At 46.9% G+C, this 19559-nt stretch overlaps 1 protein-coding gene across 2 annotated transcripts in view; it reads right to left on the bottom strand.

Moving 5' to 3' along the window:
* The window catches only part of LOC120761237 (sphingosine-1-phosphate transporter SPNS2-like), a 134565-nt gene that overhangs the window by 12284 nt on the left and 102722 nt on the right, over positions 1-19559 (bottom strand). The window contains exons 10-12 of one of the 2 annotated variants that reach the window (XR_005703584.2): positions 19388-19486; positions 8604-8767; positions 7970-8052 (exon numbers count right to left, since the gene is read on the bottom strand). Coding sequence is in view for 1 of the 2 variants with exons in the window: in XM_040082284.2 (XP_039938218.1) it covers positions 8604-8767; positions 19388-19486 (263 nt within the window). In the remaining variant the exon portion in view is untranslated. The remainder of the gene's footprint in view (positions 1-7969; positions 8053-8603; positions 8768-19387; positions 19487-19559) is intronic. The other variant, XM_040082284.2, reaches the window with a different exon arrangement.

The following is a 19559-nucleotide window of genomic DNA, read 5'->3' as shown; positions in this document are numbered from 1 at the left end:
TCCAACATGGCCTGGAGGCCTCAAGGAAACATCCATGCATTTCACTCCACTGTAACAGTCCTGGCAACCCCTATGTGGCTTATAGGGGTCTGGCAGAAACTTTGGGAATGACTGAGCCAGAGCATTTAAGACACTCCTTACTGGAGCACTGGAGGCAATACTCCAACAGTTTGTCCCCGTTTCTCTAAAAGATGTCATTCAGGCTGTGCTGGGTTTGGCTGGAGTAGATTTAACTGATTTTCCTCCCAGTGTCTGGAGTGGGGTTGTGTTTTGGGTTTGTGCTGAACACGGGTGATAATATAGAGGTGATTTTGTTATTCCTGAACAAGGCTTGCACAGAGACAAAGCCTTTTCTGCCCCTTGATCTGCCACACTGGTGAGGAATTGGGTGTCCATGGGAAGTTGGGAGGAGGTACAGCCAGGACAGGAGACCCAGGCTGATATTCCACACCTTATGACACTTGCTCAGTATGTAAAGTAGGGGGAAGCATGAGGAAGGGAGCATGTTTGGAGTGAAGGTTTGTCCTTGCATGTAACTTCCCTTGTGTGTGAAGGGGCCCTGCTCTGCTGGGGGATGGCTGAACACCCACCTGCCATGGGAAGTGGGGAATGAATTCCTTGGTTTGTTTTGTTTGTGGTGCAGCTTTTGCTTTCCCTATTAAACTGTCTGTACTCAAACCACAAGTTTTTCAGCTCTTACCCTTCCAATTCTCCCCATTGTGCTGGTGGGGCAGGGAGTTGGTGGCTGTGAGGGATTGCTGGGGTTAAAGCCTGGCCCAGGTCTAGGACCCAGCCACAAGTAAATTGCTCTAACGCACTCACAGTCACAGTATCTGTCTTGCACAAGGAGAGGTCACTGCTGCTCCTAAAAGCCAATACCTTTGCAAAATGCTCTGACATCAGAAAACAGCAGGGCTGACTTTTTTATGATTTCTTCCATTTCCTCGTGTCAGAGATTGTTTCCTGCTTGGAAGGCTGGTGCCTTCTGCTCAGTGCTCCAGTCACCTGTGTGGGATCTGATCAGATTTTGCCTCTGTGCCAGGGCAACCTTAGCAAAGAATCTGTTTCAGTGCGAATTTAAAATCTCCTCCTGCACGGCAAAATCCCTCTATGCCAAGAATTCTCCTTTGCAATGCCAACACCAATTGACACGCTGAGTCCATTGGTAGCATATGATTTCAGTGCTCCTTGTGTGTTGTGGGAACGAGCCTTCAATCCTGTTTTACAGCTGATGAACATTTTAGGGACAACATCTGACTTCTTGGGGCTCCCAGCAGACAGTCAGTAGCCAAGACAGCAGGAGGACTCCCAAGGAGCTCTTGATCTGGAGCTCTTGGAAGAGTGAGCTTTGGCTTTCCTATAGCATAAGGCATGTGGAGAAGTTCCACTCTTGCTGTGTGAAAGCACTAAGTAGCTAGGAATAGTGTAGGAATATTGTTTTCCTTTCCCTGTGGCACAGGGGATGAACCTGGGAAGGTCAGTCTGGCACGGAATGGGTGGCTTTGGAGGACCCAGAGCTCTGCCCTCAGCCCCTTCCGCAGTGTCTCGGGTTGCAATGCAGTGTATATTCTATTGTCATCTGTTGAAACTGGTTGGGGAGGTTGGTTGGGGAGGTGTTTTTTTCATTATCTCTTCTATAACCCATTCCTCATAACTCCAGGGGGAAGGGGCAGGTGTGTTCTGTCCATGGGCAGCTGTTAAACCAGGTGTGTCACTGTTCTTTATCCCTTCCAGGACCCATCCTCCCTGCAGGGGATATCTGCTGTTAGTGGGCCATCGAGGCTCACTGCATGGCTGAGACAATTACATCATCCATTGGGAGATGCTCCACCCAGGGGAGGAGCCCAGCATTCCTACCTGGATAAAACCTGGGATTCAGAACACCAGGAACAAACAGCCTGTGTGCACTGGATTGCCAGAGGAAGATCGGACTCATCTCACCACCACTGGACCTTCAGAGGAAAACTAAACCCTTGTACAGGATCATCTCTGCTCCAATAGAACCACATCTGTCACTGCAGGAGGACTTGGACTGCTCCCAGCTTCCTGACCAACAAAGGTGTCAGGTTGTATTCTGACCCTGTCAGTGGGTTTTTTGGGGGTTTTTTTTGGGTTTTTTTTGGTACTACTACATTTTTAATATTCCTAGCAAAGAACTGTTATTCCTATTCCCATATCTTTGCCTGAAAGCCCCTTAATTTCAAAATTATAATAATTGGGAGGGAGGGGGCTTACATTCTCCATTCCAAGGCAAGTTCCAGCTTTCCCTGGCAGACACCTGTCTTTCCAAACCAAGACACAAAGCTCAAGGGTTCCCAGAGCTGTGTCAGCACCAGTTGCCCCTGTTCTGCCAGGGCTAAAGCAAAACTCCTGCTGCCAACTCTGAGCTCCGACAGCGCATCAAACGCCGTGCAAGGAGCACAGCTGAGCTCAAACCGCGTGTGAACAACCACACTGACCTTTGACACCTCCCCACCCGACCTGCAGGAAATCCGCAGGCTGGCTAAAGTGACACAACAAATCAGCAATTGTTCTATAGGGGATTATTTTCCATCTGCATGACACCAGCAGCTCCCAACTGCAGCAGCGAAACAGCATTTAAAACCCAAGTCCCAAGTTGGTACATTCTTGGTTTTGCTAAAGTCTGTTTATGGAGTTACAAACAGGGCCAGTAAACAGGTGATAAACCCAACAGCGCTGCAAGGAGCTTTTTTCAACCAATAATAGAACTACTCACATTTTCACCACCTCCCCCCTTCACATTCTTAACACGGATTCCATATAAACCATCTAATAGTCTAATCTTGTTCCATCTGCAGTCTGTGAGTTTTTATCATGCCACTCTCAGACACTCAAAATTCACTCCTCGCCTCTCTCCTTCCATCACCACAGATCCTCTGCGTCTTAATCCAGGCTTTTTGCTGTAGATTCGTGTGGCCAAGGATATCTTATCTGGGCTATAAAAGCATTGAGAGTTTTTAGCACCGTAGGAAATGTTTAATTATTGTTCTTTTGTAAAGTCAAAACAAATGAAGCAACGATATTCCTCCCCATAAGCAGCTGAGTATCAGCAGTGAGCAAACTGTTCTCAACTATCCCTTTTTGGGAGTTGTTAAAATCCACTTGCAACTCCTGAAATCCTCAAATCCAAACTCTGCCTCAATGCAGCACTGACACATCTCTCTAAAATAAGTGTCCAGCCTCTTAAAACCCCTCTGTGATACAGCTCCAGCTATTTCAGAGTAGGAATGTTCTTTTTGGCAATGCAAACTACCAGAATGGAGCACACTCGGCATCAGCCAGCTGCCACTTTAATACCTGGGAAATGGTTAATGGAGGGAACTCTGGGCTTTGCTGGCAACAACATCAGGTCACCCGGTGGGTCCTTTCTGTCTCCAACTGCTGCCACAGGAAAATGAGAGAAAGGGAGGGTTGACAGCTCTGTGAGTCCTTCCCCTTCCCCACATAATAGAATCTGCAAAGCAAAAATAAGGTCAGACACTTTCAAATTGCTGCAATAGGAGAACTGGGAGATAATTTTACATCCAGTTCTGCAAAAGGCTAAAAATAAGCCTGATATGAGGCAGAAGAAAGAGCCTGAAAATGGATTATTCTCATTTTTCCTGTAATGCAATTTGAAGATGTGCCGTGTTTAAGACAGCAGAAGTGTCTGGACTAAGGATGGTTCTTTTTGTGGATTTTGCTATCTCCTCTGTAAAGAGTATTTTTTTTTTTCTAGTGTTTGTACACACCACTTTTAAAATTAAATGTCCACCAGCACTTCTATTCAGCAAGAGCTTCCACATCTGATCAAAGGTGTTAAGAGTAAAATTCTTTTCTTATTAAATGTTTAATTTTCATTTTAGGAGAAAAGAAATACCTGCTGGAGTTATTTAAATAACCTGATTCTTATTACACAGACAAAAGGGTGAGCGATTCAGGTGTGCAGGCTCTCAAGTGCTGAGTGGTCCCTGGTTAAATATGTAAATTATTCTGTTCTGAACAGCTGCATTGGTGCAGCTGTTTATCCCTGCTCTGGCTGCACCAGGGATCCTCACTGCAGCTGCATCCCGCTGCCTGATCTGCATTGCTGTGTCCTTGGCAAAAATATCCAGCCTCTACCATGCACAGGGGGACTGAGCCATTATAGAACTTGGACACCTATCCTAAACATCTTTTCATACCTCTGGAAAAAAAACCCAGAAAATCTAATGTTTCCAGGTGTAAAACCAGGGATTAAGGTAAACCCCCCCCCCCCAGTTAAAACAACAAAATCCTTTGAGGAGCAGAGTATCCCACACCTGCACTGGGTGATTTTTCAGGAAGAATCCAGGTGAATTTGGTTTTCCCTCAGCAGCAGCTGGGAGGGGACAGAGCTGCAGGATGACTGCACTCACTGCCCAGGAAAGGATCCTGATACACACTAATTATGGAGATTTATATCCCCAGTACCCAAAAGTTGTCACAGCTTGGGAAAAGGGCTTTTATGAATCCCTTTTCATAATAATCCCCCCACATTTTTCCTAATTATTGATGGAGCTTCCTAGCAAGTACCAAATGTAGGCTTTTCCCCTGCAGCCCAGGGTGAAGCTTTGTTTGTCCCAGTTCTCCGCACTGTGAGCGGGGAAGGGGATGAACACAAACCACAGACACAACTCCAGCAGTGCTGAGCTTTTACTTCCATTGAGTGAAGAACCTGGACTGCTGCCAGCCTTGGAAATGGCTCTTTGGCAGGGCTGCACAGCTACCTGTGATGGAGCTTGAGGATAAAAGTGCAATTACCAGATTTCTGATCCACTTCAGAGGACTCTGCCATGGCAAGACTGTATTGCCTTCCAGAGAGTCTAAAATCTACCTTGGGTCTCACCAGTATTCCTTGAGCAGGTAACAGAATTACAGTTCAGAGTGATAATATTTGGAAATAAAATACAACTGCTTTAACCCTCTCTGCAGAGGTGCAGAGTAGGAAAGAAATAACGGCACAGTCAAGTGATATTACAGAAGGAATTGTAGTTGAATGGTTAAAAAAAAAAAGGAAGCATTTATCATTACTAGTGCCTAAGACCTCTTACAGAACCCATTCTTAACAGTTTTCTCTCTCTTATCACTTTGGAACGGTGGGATTAAATTTGTGTTATAGAACTAGTCCCCAGAATGATTGGATTATTTGCACAGAGTGATGTACTCTATCCTGTTCTCTGCTAGTTCTACATTTTCTAAAAGCCTCTTTAAGCTGTCAGACTTCTGAAGCAGCATGAAAATGGCAATAAAAAGAATTTGTTAAAAAAAAAAATTGCTATAGAGATTTTTTTTTTTTCATTAGTGTTTTGTGAGCAACCTTGTTGACTGGAATTCCTGTGCTAAAAAAGTACAAAATATGCCAGGAATTGTGGCAATGATACAAGCAGTGTGAGAGCCTGGAAATTCTTTTTTTTTTGAACGGAAGCATGGTGGAAACTGGAGGAAGCTTTACAGGAAAGAGTTGCTATCCTGGTATCTGCCCTGCCTGGAAGAAGAAATGATTTCTAAGCAAATGCCCAGAGACGGTCACACAAAGAAACAAACACACACAGAAATCCCAGCAATAAATCCCTGAAGTACATTTCACAGGGGTGTGGGAACTAAAGCAGGGACAGCTGGGTTTCCACAGGCTCTGAGAGCAGTGTTCCACTTCTCTGCTCCCGTCTCAGCTCACTGGAGGGGTGGGTGACAGCTGCCCCGTGCCCTGACCCTGGCAGTGATGGATGGGTTTAATCTCTGGCATGTGACACCGGCGCTCGTGATTCCCGCAGGTTAATTGATTTCTTTTGGCAAAGCCCGATTCCAACTCCCGTTGTCTGAGCAGCAGGACTGACTGCAGAGGTAAAACAAGGCATCCTGAAATAGAAATTCCTCTGTACCCAGAAAGGAATAGGTATGATGGAGGGGAGGAGTGGCTGGGCAGAAAGCAGCCTCTGCCAAAGGTGTGCGATGCCAAGTGCAGGTGGCCTGACAGGTGGGAGCTGGACGGTGGAACTGGGGTCCAGAGTTTTTATCTGCTAATAGCAAAATGCTCTGTTACCTTTCCTCTCACAGGCAAGCATGGAGGTACTAACAAATAAATCCTGCTCCATAAATTCTGAGGAGCTGCTGGTGGGGGCAGAAGAGACCTGGCTGACAGCACAGAGCCTGCTGTACATGGGCCCCTCCACAGCTCCAGCCTTACTCCTCTCTTACTTCACTCTTCTTGAGTGAAGCTGCATCCCAGGAATCTCACTGCAGGATGCCAGGGTATTTTTAACATAGGAGTGGGCACACCCCAGGAAGAGTACCCTTCCTAGGAGTCACTTGAGAGAAATTATTTTGTTAACCATTATTTATGACAATTGTTCTCCCCAGTTTGCAACACAACATTTCTGTGACTGACTAATACAAAATTCATAAACCAGTGTGAGTCAGGAAAGGGAATGACGCTAAAAGAGAAAGAGAAACAAAACCAGGTTTGACACCTGAATGTTTTTCTTCTAAGAATGGAGCAGTGGCTGTTTGGGAGGCTGATTGCTCTGGAAGTGGACAGAGTACAACCAGAGCTTCTAAGGATGGACAGCAACAGAAGAATAATCCCTTTTGCATAGGAGCAATTAGAGGTGTGGATGTGATCTCCGTTCCCACATTAACTCTTCTGCAAAAGCTGTGGCTTTGGCAGAACAACTGTGTAAGACACACCAGTGCTGGCAGCCAAGCAGTCACCCAGCTGTGACCAGCCTGTGACCTGTGCTGTCTCCTGAGTGAACCAAAACCCCCATCCTTGAGATCTCCACTGGAGCTGAGAGCAGCTGGAGACCACAGTGCCCTGCCCACCATAAAGGTCCAGGTGGGCTTGACATGCTGAAAAAATGGGAGTGACCTGGAACTCATGGCTGTCGGAATCCTGAGCCCCTCCTTCACCACCTGAGGTGCTGTCATGCCACACTGGCAGCTCGTGTGGTGCAAAGGGACACGAATCACCACAGTTAGAAGTGGAACGAGCACTCTCCTCTCCGAACACAGGAAAGGCAAGCCCTGAAGCTTTCCTATACTCAGGTGAGCGCCCTGAGCAAAGGAAAATACTGCAGAGGGGGATTCATCTGCTGCACTGACACCAAATAGGACTTTTGGCTCCTTGCAGCAAAAAAGCCACCCTGAGCACCCAGAGACTTATGTTCATCTTGCCATGTCTCCAGGTGGTCACTGCCTGGACTGGCATGTACAGCTTATGTGCACAAGCACAGCACAAGCACAAGACAGAGCTGCAGAGCAGATCCATCAGCTGGAGAGAGAACACAAGCTGGGGAGCAGATCCCACCCTCCTGCCTCATGCCATGCCAGGGAGGCCATCAGAAACAAGCGACAGCTTTCATGTCTTCCCCAAATAATCTGCTGTAGGATTTACCTCTTTTTTTCTCTTAGGAAGTCCCTCCTAGCATCTAATCTCCAACTTCCCTTCCTGCCATTTAAGACCCTTCTATGCAGACAACAAACCAGGCACACACGTCACGTCCCCAAAGCCACACTGAAGTTAACTCTGTAGGACTTCCCATCCTTATGACATGAGGTGTTGTTTTTCCACAATGTTTAAACATCTCATTAGAGAGGAACTTCTCCTTTCTTTGGTATTTATGTACGCTGGTAAAAGGAAGGTGGAACAGCACCATCCCTGGCACTGCTTCTGAATCTCTTTCATCCATCTGATGAGACGGTGTGAGCCAGAAAGTATCACCCAAACTGTTCACACACTTCTGTCAACTCCAAACACCTTATTTTCCCTCTACACCTAGAGTGATATTCCAGGGCCCTTCTCCTTAAGGTAAATCAAGGCTCCCATTCTCCAGTGGGGGAAAAACAAAGGCAACTTACAGTCAACACCAGACTAATCACCTACCAACATATTCAGCATGACATTAGACATTAGTAACTCTAATTTTTCAACAATTATGAGAAAGAGACTAACCCCAGAAGTTTGTATGTCATGTGGAAGCGTCTTCCGAATTACTGTAGTTGCCAACCGTGAGATGATCCGAATCGGTTTCTTTACTGAAAAACAGTAGCTTTTTTTTTTCAGGAAGCTGCAAGAAGGGACTGGGAAAGACTCTTTATCATAGCAACCCTTGAGCGCACATGTTCCCACACACAGCTCGCTTCCTCCGTGCCTTGTGTTCTGGACTGCCAGCGGGGCTCCGGGGGTGGAGGTGGGTGGGTGCAGCCTTGACCACCAAGCTCTGGGAAGCACCTCCTGCTCCTCACCTCACACTCCACCGCTCCAGCGCCCAGCAGCCCCTCACCACGGGCAGCCTGGGCTGTGACATGCTCAGGCAAGGGTGTAAGGGGCCTGTGCTCCCCTCCGAGCCGCGTGGCCAACGACTGAGATCCACCAGAGCAGAAGCGTGTAAAGGATGCCCAGCCAGCACGACCCAAGCCCCTGTGCTTCGTGCAGCTTCATGCGCTCTGCTGAGCCCGGGTTCTTAACACACAGCCCAACATCCTTTACCTGGAAGGGCCGAGGCCAGGGGAAGAGTACAAGCATAACGTTCAAGAGAGCAAACAGGCTGTGGTGCCTCCCCGTTCGCAATGGCCAGGCTACTCACTGTTGTTCAGCTTTTGCTCGGTCACTTAGGAAGAAGAGGGCTGTGGCCAGGAAAAACATCCCTCCCAGGACAACGACAAACGGGCAGAGCATGAGCGCGTAACCCAGGCTGAGGAACTCCCAGACTGGAGACTCCTTTGTGCTTTGTCGTATCAGGTCGGAGATCTAAGAGAGAGGGGCAAAAGAAATGAGTCACTCAGATGAAAAAGAGACACGATGGTAGTGAAAGGAACACGATTCCTGAAACAACCACTCACCAAACACGTGTGAGGTTTAAAATGGAACAGTGTGTTCAGGAGGAGCTGAATGTCCCTCGCACCCTTCAGCCTTCCTCACAGGAGCCTGGGCAATTTATGCTCTGAGGCTCGGCAGGGGTTCTCCTCTCGCTGTCACCCTTTACGATTCCCACAGCCCTTTCCATGTTCTCCCAGGCTGTGTCAGTGACAGCATCTGTGGGTGTGTGACCTTGCTGCACTGCCCAAACACCCTGGGGAGCCAGCAGGGCCATGCTGGTGCTGCTCAGCGGGTGAGGCAGTGATCAACCTCCTGCAACTCCTATCAAGTCCTGCTTACTCCCACACCTGACCTACCTTTCAGCAAAGGGAGGTATTAAATTCCATTTCTGTGTACTGAGTGGGAAGGAGCGAAGTGTTTTCCCAAGGACAAAAAAAAACAGAGGTCCCATCTGATATGGGGAAACAGAACTTGAACGTGGGGGGTTTATGTCCATCTCTGAAGTATGGGGCTCATTCCTTCTTCCAACCTCCTAAGCTTCAAGTGTAATTTTGTGCAAGACACACAACTGAAGTGTAATTGTGTGCAAGATGTGGCTCTGTCCCAGGCTCAGACACGGGGCTGTGCTCACACTGCACACCACCAGATTTATGGATTAAGGCAATCTGCACCTTCTGACAACCAAAAAGCACCATTACATGAGAGTAAACACAAATTATTTATACCTACACAAAGGAGCAGAGACATGCAACAGCACTATTTAGTTTGTTTGAAAAGCTTGTGCTAAAACTAAAGTGTAATGCAAAATGTAAATGTAGCTAAAACGACCACATTCTAATATTTACTGCCCAGCAAACAACTTTACTCTCCATAAATCCAACAGGGAGGTAGCAGCAGTTGGGGTAGGTCTCAAGGCAATGGGTATTTAAATGTCCAGCTCTGTTTTTATCCGTGACCTTTTGTTGGGGGAGAAACACTAGTTTATACCAAAAGACTGCAGGGAATTTGCAACATAAAATCCTACTGCTGTGCACACACAAAGCAAATCAGCACCAGAAACAGTCAAAGCTTGTGCAGCAACTTCTGAACTGCCACATTACTGGTAATGGAAAAGCTGGAGCCAAACACAACCTACAAGCAAGTTCTGACATTCAAGGCTTCAATCTTGCCAGTGAAAAGAAGAATTGTGACACGCAGGAGAAATCACCAATCCAGCCTCGGCAGAGACCTGGTATTACCGTGATTCGCAAAGCAGTCACACGGAGAGAGAGGTTTCGCAGAGCAGAGGTTCCTCTGTTCTGACTCAGGCTGAGTCTGGGCGGAGAGAGAGACCTCCTTGTTTATTTCTTACTTTTTATACATTTGTGGGTCTGGCTGAAGATTGGCTTCTTGGGGTTTTTCACCCCTCAGCCAAGTGGCTAAACCAACTGTCAGTTACAATTGTTTTCAGTTTAGAAATAAGCAAACAAAGGACAGAGAATGAAAAACCAAGGATTTGTTTATGTTACATATGTGGGAAAAAGGTAGAAAACTGCTCTTAATATTGTGCAGTAACTAAAGATCTGACTCCATTTTATGAAAATTCAAAAGGCTATAAAAAACTCAGAAAAACCAGGGTAACAACCTGGAAGGTAAATGTGTGTGAGGAGATGCCTCAGCAGAGCCAAGCACAACAGAAGGTCCCAGAAGGATGATGCTCATGGAGACTCAAAAGAACAAGTCACTGTGGGTGTGAGCAGGGAGACCCTGGGGGTCTCTGTGGGTTTCTGCCCCTCTCACAGCTCAGCCTGGCTCCCGAGGAGGGATGGACAGGAGGAGCTGCCAGCCCAGTGCTGGAGGTGACACTGCTGCACATGCTGGAGCTGAGGGCTGCCCCACAGGATGGAGCCTGTCAAACAGGGGGGAGTGAATTAACACTGCAAGAGTGTAACTGCAGAAAGAATTGAAGGGCCTGATCTCTCTGTTTCAATCCCTGCGCTAGAAAGGATGTGGAGAAAACTTCAGTGCTTGGGATATAGAAGAGTTCTAGTCCTCTCAAAAAGAACTTTATCCACAGTGTAAAACACATGAAGAAAAACAAGAGTGTTACAAACAATTCTCATGTGAGACTGAAGGCACATAACAGCGACCATTAGTCTGAGAGATTTATTACAAAACAGCAACAAGACTTGAATGTGAAAAGAATGCACCCACAGGAAAGCAGCAGAACATGCTCGGCACCCAGGAGACAGGAACATCAGCTGGTCATTAATTCCCTTTTGTATCCAGACACCTTAATTCCAATTTCCCTTACTCTTCATTATGAAGCAGAATTTGGCTTCAAGTCAATGTCTCTGTCAGGCTAAATTGAGGATATTCTAAAACAGAAATCGAGACATTCTAAACCACTTTTCATTTTTGGGAATGGATACAATTATTCACTAAAAGGACTAGACAATAAATCACTTGACAAATTGACATGGTAAGTCAGCAGCAGGGGTTGAAAAGCCATGCATGTGCTCCTGATTGCTTTTTCCATGGATGACATGACATTCTAGGCTAAAAACCAGCTTTGAAAGTGTAAAGTCTCCAACAAATAAATCTCCCAATGCAGTTTGTCCCACACCTTCCCTTCTAATGCATTGTGGTGACCTTTTGGAACAACAAATCGTGTTATTATTAAATCTGCTTTACTTCTCATTTTTAACCACACACTCTGTAAAGTCACAGTTTAGAAAAAAATGCCTTTCCTCCCTTTCAAGATATAATTCTTTCCACCAAGCCTGTTTGTCTTCCTCATCCAGGTTCCATAAAATTCCCCCCCCAGTGTCTTCATCCCTTAACTCTAGAATTTCATCAGGGTCTATAAAAACACACACATGTTTTTATGTGACTGCTAACAGTCACTGTTCTCTGTTGTTCTGTTCCATTTGGTTACAAACCACCTGCTAAGGCTGGAACTTTGGCATCTCCTCGCAAGAGGACACGGGGCATAATTACAGACCTAGGCTCCAAGAATGACACACCGTTTGCCAAATGGTCTGCTCTGTGCTGCCAGTTTTGGGCTTTCCAGACTCCTGGCAATGATAGCATCCTGAGCTGGCCAATTGTGATTTGCCAAGACCCAATCAAGCATAATTTTTGGTGTCTTCTCTGTAACGTGAGTAACAAACTGCGGGGGCTGTGCGGGGCCGGTGCCAGCGCTGCAGCACAGCCATGTGTGGGATTCCTTCCTTTGTTCCTCCAGCTGGGAGGTGGCAAAAAGCTTCCAAACATGTAGGCAGAACGTGGGGGTGGAAAATCGAGGAGGAAGTCCCGTTGCTGCTCTGCAGTCTAATCACAAATCTCTGATACCAACCTAACTGTGAAAGTTCACGTCTCCTCCCTCCCTGTGTAGCACAGAGCTCAGACCAAGAGGAATGACTTTGCTAAATAAACCTTGGCTTGAGGCGTTTCTAGAGCGGAACACGGACGGCGTGTGCCCCACCGGCGGCAGCCACTTGGATGGAGTCCAGCTGGAGACAGCTCCTGCTCTCTGGAGAACCAACAGTGCAGCTGCAGCAGGCACCATCCCAACCCCAAATCCCCAACTGTGTCTCCATCCCAGTGCAAGAGAAAATAGAGGAACAAAGGGAAACTTCATGACTTGGGAAGAACGTGGTGTGTGCTTTGGATCAGGGCACAGGCCGTGGATACAGGAGATGCCAAGGTGGGCTGGAGCCCAAGGAAGGCATCTGGGTTCCATGTTCTAACTCTCCTGAACAGTCTGGGCAGGTAAATTAACTGATTTACTAATTACACAGTGTATTGGTAACAACATCTCTGAAATCACCGTTTCATTTTCTCTCATTGCCGAATCAATATCTCAATTCCTCTGCAAAACTGGCTTCTCTACACTTCTGACGTTGCCACTTGGGCACAAATCCTGCTATACAAAAGGGTATTTCTGGCACAAATATCTGGTTTTTATGATTACCAGTTTGATACAAGCCAGGTTCTGCCTGACTGATCACTTTAGTACAGTTCCTTAACACAGTATTCCCTGGAACCCCGCAATGGTTTGGGATCCGCCCACTCTGAAGTCAGCGTGAATGTGCAAGGTTTCTTTGATTTCCTAAAAAAATGGAATATGAATGCAAATGAAGCTGAGAAAGCAAAAATGTATGATTTTATAAAGTAAACAATTTGCTGGGCCTGGGGGGAAGCAGAAGCGTTTACACTGTGCTAAATGGCATGAGGAAGACTTTATAATAAGTGGAAATAAACCTGGTTTTTTAATGATATTTTTCCCCTCCCAGGATGACCAGGCTACACTAAATACATGGTGCTGCCTTAAAAAAGGCTACAGTAAATTAAGATGCTCCACAGGGATGCTGCTTGCTCTGCCAGGACATGGACTTGGTACATCGGGGGGTCAGAGCAATTTGCCCTGGAGGGAGTTGAAAGTCCCTTCAAGCCATGGACTGCCTTTTTCTCTGCTCTGCTCTGCCCAGGGGTTTTCTAAGTTAAGACTGGACTTCCTCTGATCCCAGAGAAAGATGCCTCACACCATGGGGAACGTGAAGGAACTCCCCTGCCAGGGCCCAGGTACATGGACATGTAGGGATGGGTGCCCATTGCCATGGAGGAACAGGACTGTGGCACAGCACCTCTAGCACCATCCCTGTTCCCACCCCTCCTGGCAGCATGGGTCCCCTCCCTGTCTGAATATCCCACAAAAGCAAAGTGATTCCTTGTGCTGGAGATAATCTGGACACATTCTGAAAGGTGCTCAGCACCATGAAAACTGCCCATCTTGGGAGTGTGCAGGATCCTTGGCAGCTCAGAGGAAGAAAACATTTATTTAAGGAGGTTTTCAGTGCACAGAGGAGTGACAGAGCAGATGAGACAGAGCTTGAAATACTTGAGTGCAACAGCAACCTGTTTTGGATTTCTGGGCTTTCTCTAATGAGATGCTTTCAGCTACATTGAACATTTACCAAAAATACTGAGAACCTGTACATCTAACAAAGTTCTGAACAGGGCAGATGCACAGAGCTCTGAAAAAACCACCAGAGGAGGCAGTGAACCCCTGGCACAGAGCATTTTAGAGATGCGAAGTAGTTTGGTATTTTATTGGCAGACTTTTATCTGTTCCTGAGTCATCAGCAGTGGGAAGTTTGTTAGCTTGCTGCAATGAGGAGATCAATCCCATGAGGACTGGTCTCCAGGTGGTTCATTCTCTTCTTATTTTGCAGCTGACAGCTATGTCAAGGATCTGGTCTATCAGTGCACTACGAAAAAGGTTTTTAATTACTCAGGACCAGAGAAAGAAGGTAAAGAAAGAACAGTAAAACCCATAAATGTGTACCACATTCACATATCAGGGGACGGGAGATGCTGCTTATACAGACTCATGTACGCTGTATTAGAATATGCTGCAAGAGGCCTCTGTTCCATCCTCAACCCCACAGGAGCTGTGGAATAGCTCCTGATGGTCCATGAAACAGAGAGTGGTGCCAGGAGAGTATTTTGCACGTTGTTGTTACAGGACATTTCTGCCTTTTTGACCTCGAGTTCATCTCCCACCCTGCTCTGGCAGGAGGGACAGGAGTGTGTAACCACCAGCAAGCACCTCGTGGGGCATTTTAGAGGGATGGCAGCATGGGTCAGACAGGGACAGAACACCCAGACTGCAGCATCACATCCCAGCGATCCACTTTAGTGCAATACCCTGGTTTTAAGTCAGACAAGAAGTGGATTTGACTCCCAGTGGGCTGTGGCCTGTTTTAGTCTAGCAAACTAAACAGGAAAAAATGTTCTTCTAGAGTAAGTGTGGCCTACTCTTAAGCAGCCATAGCATTTTAAACCATAAAATATGAATTTTAAACCACTATACATGAACCTGCTTTCTCAGGCAGACAAGCCTTTACACATAGAGCTACTTTCTATACAGATATACTTGGTTAGGTAAACACCTTCAAACCAAATCAACAAAAAGGCTGTTTCAAACTGGGCCAAGATGCTGTGAAATCTGCACCTCCAGTTATAACTTTCATTAAAAAGTATCTTAATTGCTGCATTTACTACAGTTTTTCTTGCCTTGCCCCTAATGAAATGCTGATCTGCCTGCCCTGATACTCTGCACCAGGCATAATTAACACTGCTCTGCTAACTACTTGCTAAAAGAAGGCCATTAGTATTCTTGCTGCTTAAATAGCTCATTAGATTATCAACCTGCTCACAGGAAAGCTGGGAAGGGAGAAAAGTGAAGGGTGCCAAGGCTCCCACAGCCCAGCTGGCATGGAGTGGCTGGAGGTGGTGTCCTTCCAGTAAAACTGAAACAGCCCAGGAGGGCAGGAAAGATGGGAACCACCACCAGAGGAGTCCAGGGAGTAACTTTTAGCCCATCAGAAGGTGCTCGTGGAGGAGAGCAGTCTCTGGCACCTCAGAACACCCTCCTCACAGGTTGATGTTGCCAGTGACAACGACATGCAGACTGATTTTCATCCTCAGACCTTGTGAACAGCTGCCCAGAGAAGATGAGAGAGAGTTCAAGCAAGGAGGGGAGCAGCCAGCAGCAGGGCAGCGAGGACAGTGTGTGCCCACGGCAGCACGTGCCCAGCACATGTGGGGACAGCAGCGCCCGCAGCTGTCCTGTTGGCATCACACTCAGAGGCCAGGCAAGGGCGGAAGAGGAAAGCGCAGGAAGCAAATTAAAAATTTGGAGGAAGGAAAGAAAAAGTCCCAAGCCACAGCCATGACATAAAACCCCCTTTTGCCTGTATTCAGATTTCCAGAAGCAGAAGAGCAGTCAGGAGGTGGAGGGGGACACGACAAGAAGGATGCTGTAAACCTTGAGAACAGGTTCATGCCTGTGCACAGATGGACACAGCAGCGTGGACTTAGAGATGTTTTCTTTCAAAGGGCAACCAAGATCAAACCAGAAATAGTGAGACAAAGAGCTGGAGTTGTGATGCAGCCTGAGAAGAGTTAACTATTTCACATGCTGCTGCCACCTCCTTCCACTTGCTCTTCTGAGGCTGAAATGCTGTCTAGGGCAGCAGTTGCAGACCTTTATCTGATACTCAGCATTAATGGTGGGATTTGAGACATTTCTCTTAAAACTCCTGTGCTCCAGCAATCATGTCTGAATAGTGGGAGCGGTCAAAGACAGAAAAGTATTACACATATTTGGGTGTAATGCACTGAGCAGGTGAGATTTCTCACCACCTGCCTCAAGAATAAAGCGTGGAGGGACACTGGAGTTGCTAAAAAGGAGTTGTTTAAACTCTACAGGTTGGTTATCACAAAGGTCCTGGAAAAAGTTGCAACTCTCTAGGAATAAAAGCTGTCTCATCTACTGAAGTCCTGCAGCAATGCCTATTCTTATTTGGAAATGAACAGGCAATGCTGATTTACAGCAACTGATCTCAGAGTTTGCCATGCAGTAAAGCTTTATGCAAATTACAGCTGCCACCCTAAAGCTGTATTTGCATAACTCCTTTGTAAGTCAATCTTAAGGCTTTTTACCATAATAAAAGTTATCAATATTTAAAGAGACGTGAAAAATATGTGCTCCCTGCCCCATATGTGTTCCCAGTCACTTAGCTTTTAAGCACTAATGTGCATTTGCTGCTTTGGGTGGTTTAAGGAGCTGCAGTGCAAGATTTGGAATGGGGTGGAGTTACAGAAAGTCTGAGTGTGACCTTGAGCTCTCAGGACACAGCACAGAGCTGTGCAATTGCACACCTGAGGCTGTGGCTGATCAGCGCCTTCTGTGTTCCACACGGGGATTTTAAGATCAATACAACATTTTTTGGTATCCAGCAGAGACAGCTGCCTGCCTCAGCTCAGTCCTACAAGGACAAGGGTCACCAGTTCTTTATTAAGAGAATTCCTAGAGGGAATCTCGCTACAAACTCACCAAAACCATGCAGGATTCCAGGCATGTTTGATCAAAGCACTGCTCATTTAGTGAGGGATCTTCAGGGGGATTCTGTAAGCAGCTGGAAGGTACAGCAGAGCACCAGGATCCCAGGTGAACCCAAGGAGGCTGAGTTTCATCTGGAGGATGAGTTTCAGCCATTCTGAGCCTGCCTGCTACTGCAGCTCATAGAACCACAGAATCTTTAAGGTTGGAAAAGACCTCTGAGATGATCAAGTTCAACCTGTGACTGAATAAAAAACCAGAGCAGAGCACTGAGTGCCACGTCCAATCATTCCTTGGACACCTCCAGGGCCTCCTGCTGCTCGCCTTCAAAACCTCACCCCTGCTCTTGATCTGCCTCCTGAAGAGTATGGAGTCACAGCAGTGTGAGTTGATGCTCTCAGGGTGGGGATTCCCAGAAGGACTGTGGGAATCAGGTTCCCAAATTTCCCTTAACTCCAGCAGGAGTAGCTTACTCAGCCCTCACAGACTGCCTTGAAAATCCTGGTGAGACTCTGAGCCCCTTCTGGAACCTGCCCAGGTGGGGTTTCAGTGCTGTGTCAGGGTCTCCATCCTGCCCTGCAGCTGGACAATTCCTGTGGGTTTTAATACCCATGTTCAGTGCTTGCCTTAGCTCTGGTGCAGAAGCTGGCTGTCCTTTCACTTTAAATAGCATTTGTTTTCCTGTGTTATGTGGAGCTGCAGATGACCTTTCAGTGCTGGTGGCAGAGGGGGGATGAATCAGAAAAGAGGCTGCACAAAGGGGTGTGCAGCTCCTTCCATGACATGAGCGCTTCACTCCTCCTCTTCTGCACACAGCCTTGGAGCTGAATCACCTCCTCCCAAATCACAACTGCCCAACATTTACAGCATTGGAGAAGGGTAATTCAAAATCATGACAAATATTCTCCCAGTCTAAAGGAAGCCTAATGCAGCCATTAAACTGGGGCTATACATAATTCAGCCAAGAATCCTTAAGTAACTCCCAACTTGCTTGATCTCTGAATACCAGGAGGGCAAGGCAAGGTTGTTATTTCTACACCCAAAGACCTTTTATTTTTTAATCTATGACATTGAAGAGCCCCAGGCAACTTTCAAGAATATTTGCCATCATTCAGGGTCCTAGGTATTCCTCCTGGACATCCCTCTCGTGTAAGGAAAGGGAAGAACGTGCAGCAGCCCCCTGAGGCAGCCTGGCCTGCCCCAGCCCTGTCCTGCCTGCCTCCTTCTCCTCTCCCACATTCCCCTCTCCTGCAATTCCTTTGTTTTTACCACCTTCAAATAGCTCCTAAAATAAGATCCTTTCTCCTCAGGTACCCAGAACATCGAAGTAAATAAAGAGTTAAGAAAATCATGCATTTTTATTCTCCTGAGAGATTTCTCATTTCTTTGGTCTTCTCAGTCTTATCTCTATCCGCCTTTTCCCGTGTGCTTCAGAGGGCTACAGAGCAGCCACAGCATTGCCACTCAAAAGTCAACATTTATGTATATTTAAACAGATGTACTCACAAAATTAGGCATATAAAAAATAAATATGTGTAGCTACACACACGGATGTCTCCAGGATGAATAGATGAGCAATGCTGGTTGTGAAACAAAAAAAGCCCCACGGCACCCAGCAGCTGTGTGTGAGCTGGAGGAGCACATCAAAGCCCTGGCTCTCCGCTGATGGGACCAGTGAAGATCCCAGTGACATCCCTGGGTAGCAGCACTTTCAACACATCAGGAGCAGGGACACTCAGGGGTTTCTGTGGAAGCTGCTGTATTTTATAAATGATGATCTGTGATCTCTGAAACTCCATGCATCAAACTCCTCTGAAGGAAAAAGACATTTCCCCAGCAAATCCAGGTTTCTTTTCCTCCTTACGCTTCTCAGGCTTTTTATTTTCAGCTGTGAATGTTCTCTGAGTGCCAGATTTTGGAGCTGGGTCTCTTGCTCTGTTCTGCAGTAGGATAATGGTGGCACAGGAAGGGAGATCCCCAGTCAGACCAAGGCCAGCCACTGAAGCAGTCACACAAAGGAACCCAAAGGATCACCCCAGGAAGGAATACTAATAAAAACCCCTGTTGGGCACTGCCCAGGGAATGCTCACGGCCCCAAGGCTGCCAGAGCTCCAGGAGTGTTTGGACAATGCTCTCAGGCATGGGGTGGGATTGCTGAGGTGTCTGTGCAGGGCCAGGAGCTGGACTGGATGATCCTTGCCAGTCCTTTCCAGCCCAGAATCCTCTGTGGCTCTATGATTTACCATCATACAAACCAGGTACAGCTGTGTGTTGCTGCCCATGAACAGGTATTTGGTTTGGTATTTGGTTTCTGAGGTCAATTAACAGCTAAACACACACACAAGTCTCTTCCAACCTAATTTCTATCGGCGCCATGTCCACCCCACAGCAAGAACACTCTTTATTTTCAGAGCTGTCTTTATAAACACCTTAGGCTAAAAAGACGTGGAAGCTTATTTCCCACACCCAAACAGTCCCCCCTGCTTTGAACTGCAGCTCACAACAACCCAACCAGGTAAAAAAAGCTGCACTGCTCTGCAGCACTCCCCATTCTGCTGACAAACACAGGCCTTCCTTCCCAGCAGGATCAAACCTGGCATTTCAGATGAGCAATTCGAGAACAAAAGCAAACCCTGCCAGAGCTTGCTGTGAGCACTTACAAATCCAATGAGATAAGGACTGCCAGCATCTCCCAGGAGGTGTGAAGTGAAACTCTGCAAGGCCACGGCGGTTGCACGGCGAGTTGGAATGACCACGTACTGCAAAGAAGGGGAAAGAAACAAAAACAGGTAAAGAAGCTGAAATAAGAACCTGCCCATCTGTCTTGTACTG

The sequence above is a fragment of the Hirundo rustica genome, chromosome 19, assembly GCF_015227805.2.
Source record: "Hirundo rustica isolate bHirRus1 chromosome 19, bHirRus1.pri.v3, whole genome shotgun sequence".
Classification (NCBI taxonomy): Eukaryota; Metazoa; Chordata; class Aves; order Passeriformes; family Hirundinidae; genus Hirundo; species Hirundo rustica.
Note: the sequence above shows the minus strand (reverse complement) of the source record. Positions and strands in the feature narration are given on the sequence as shown.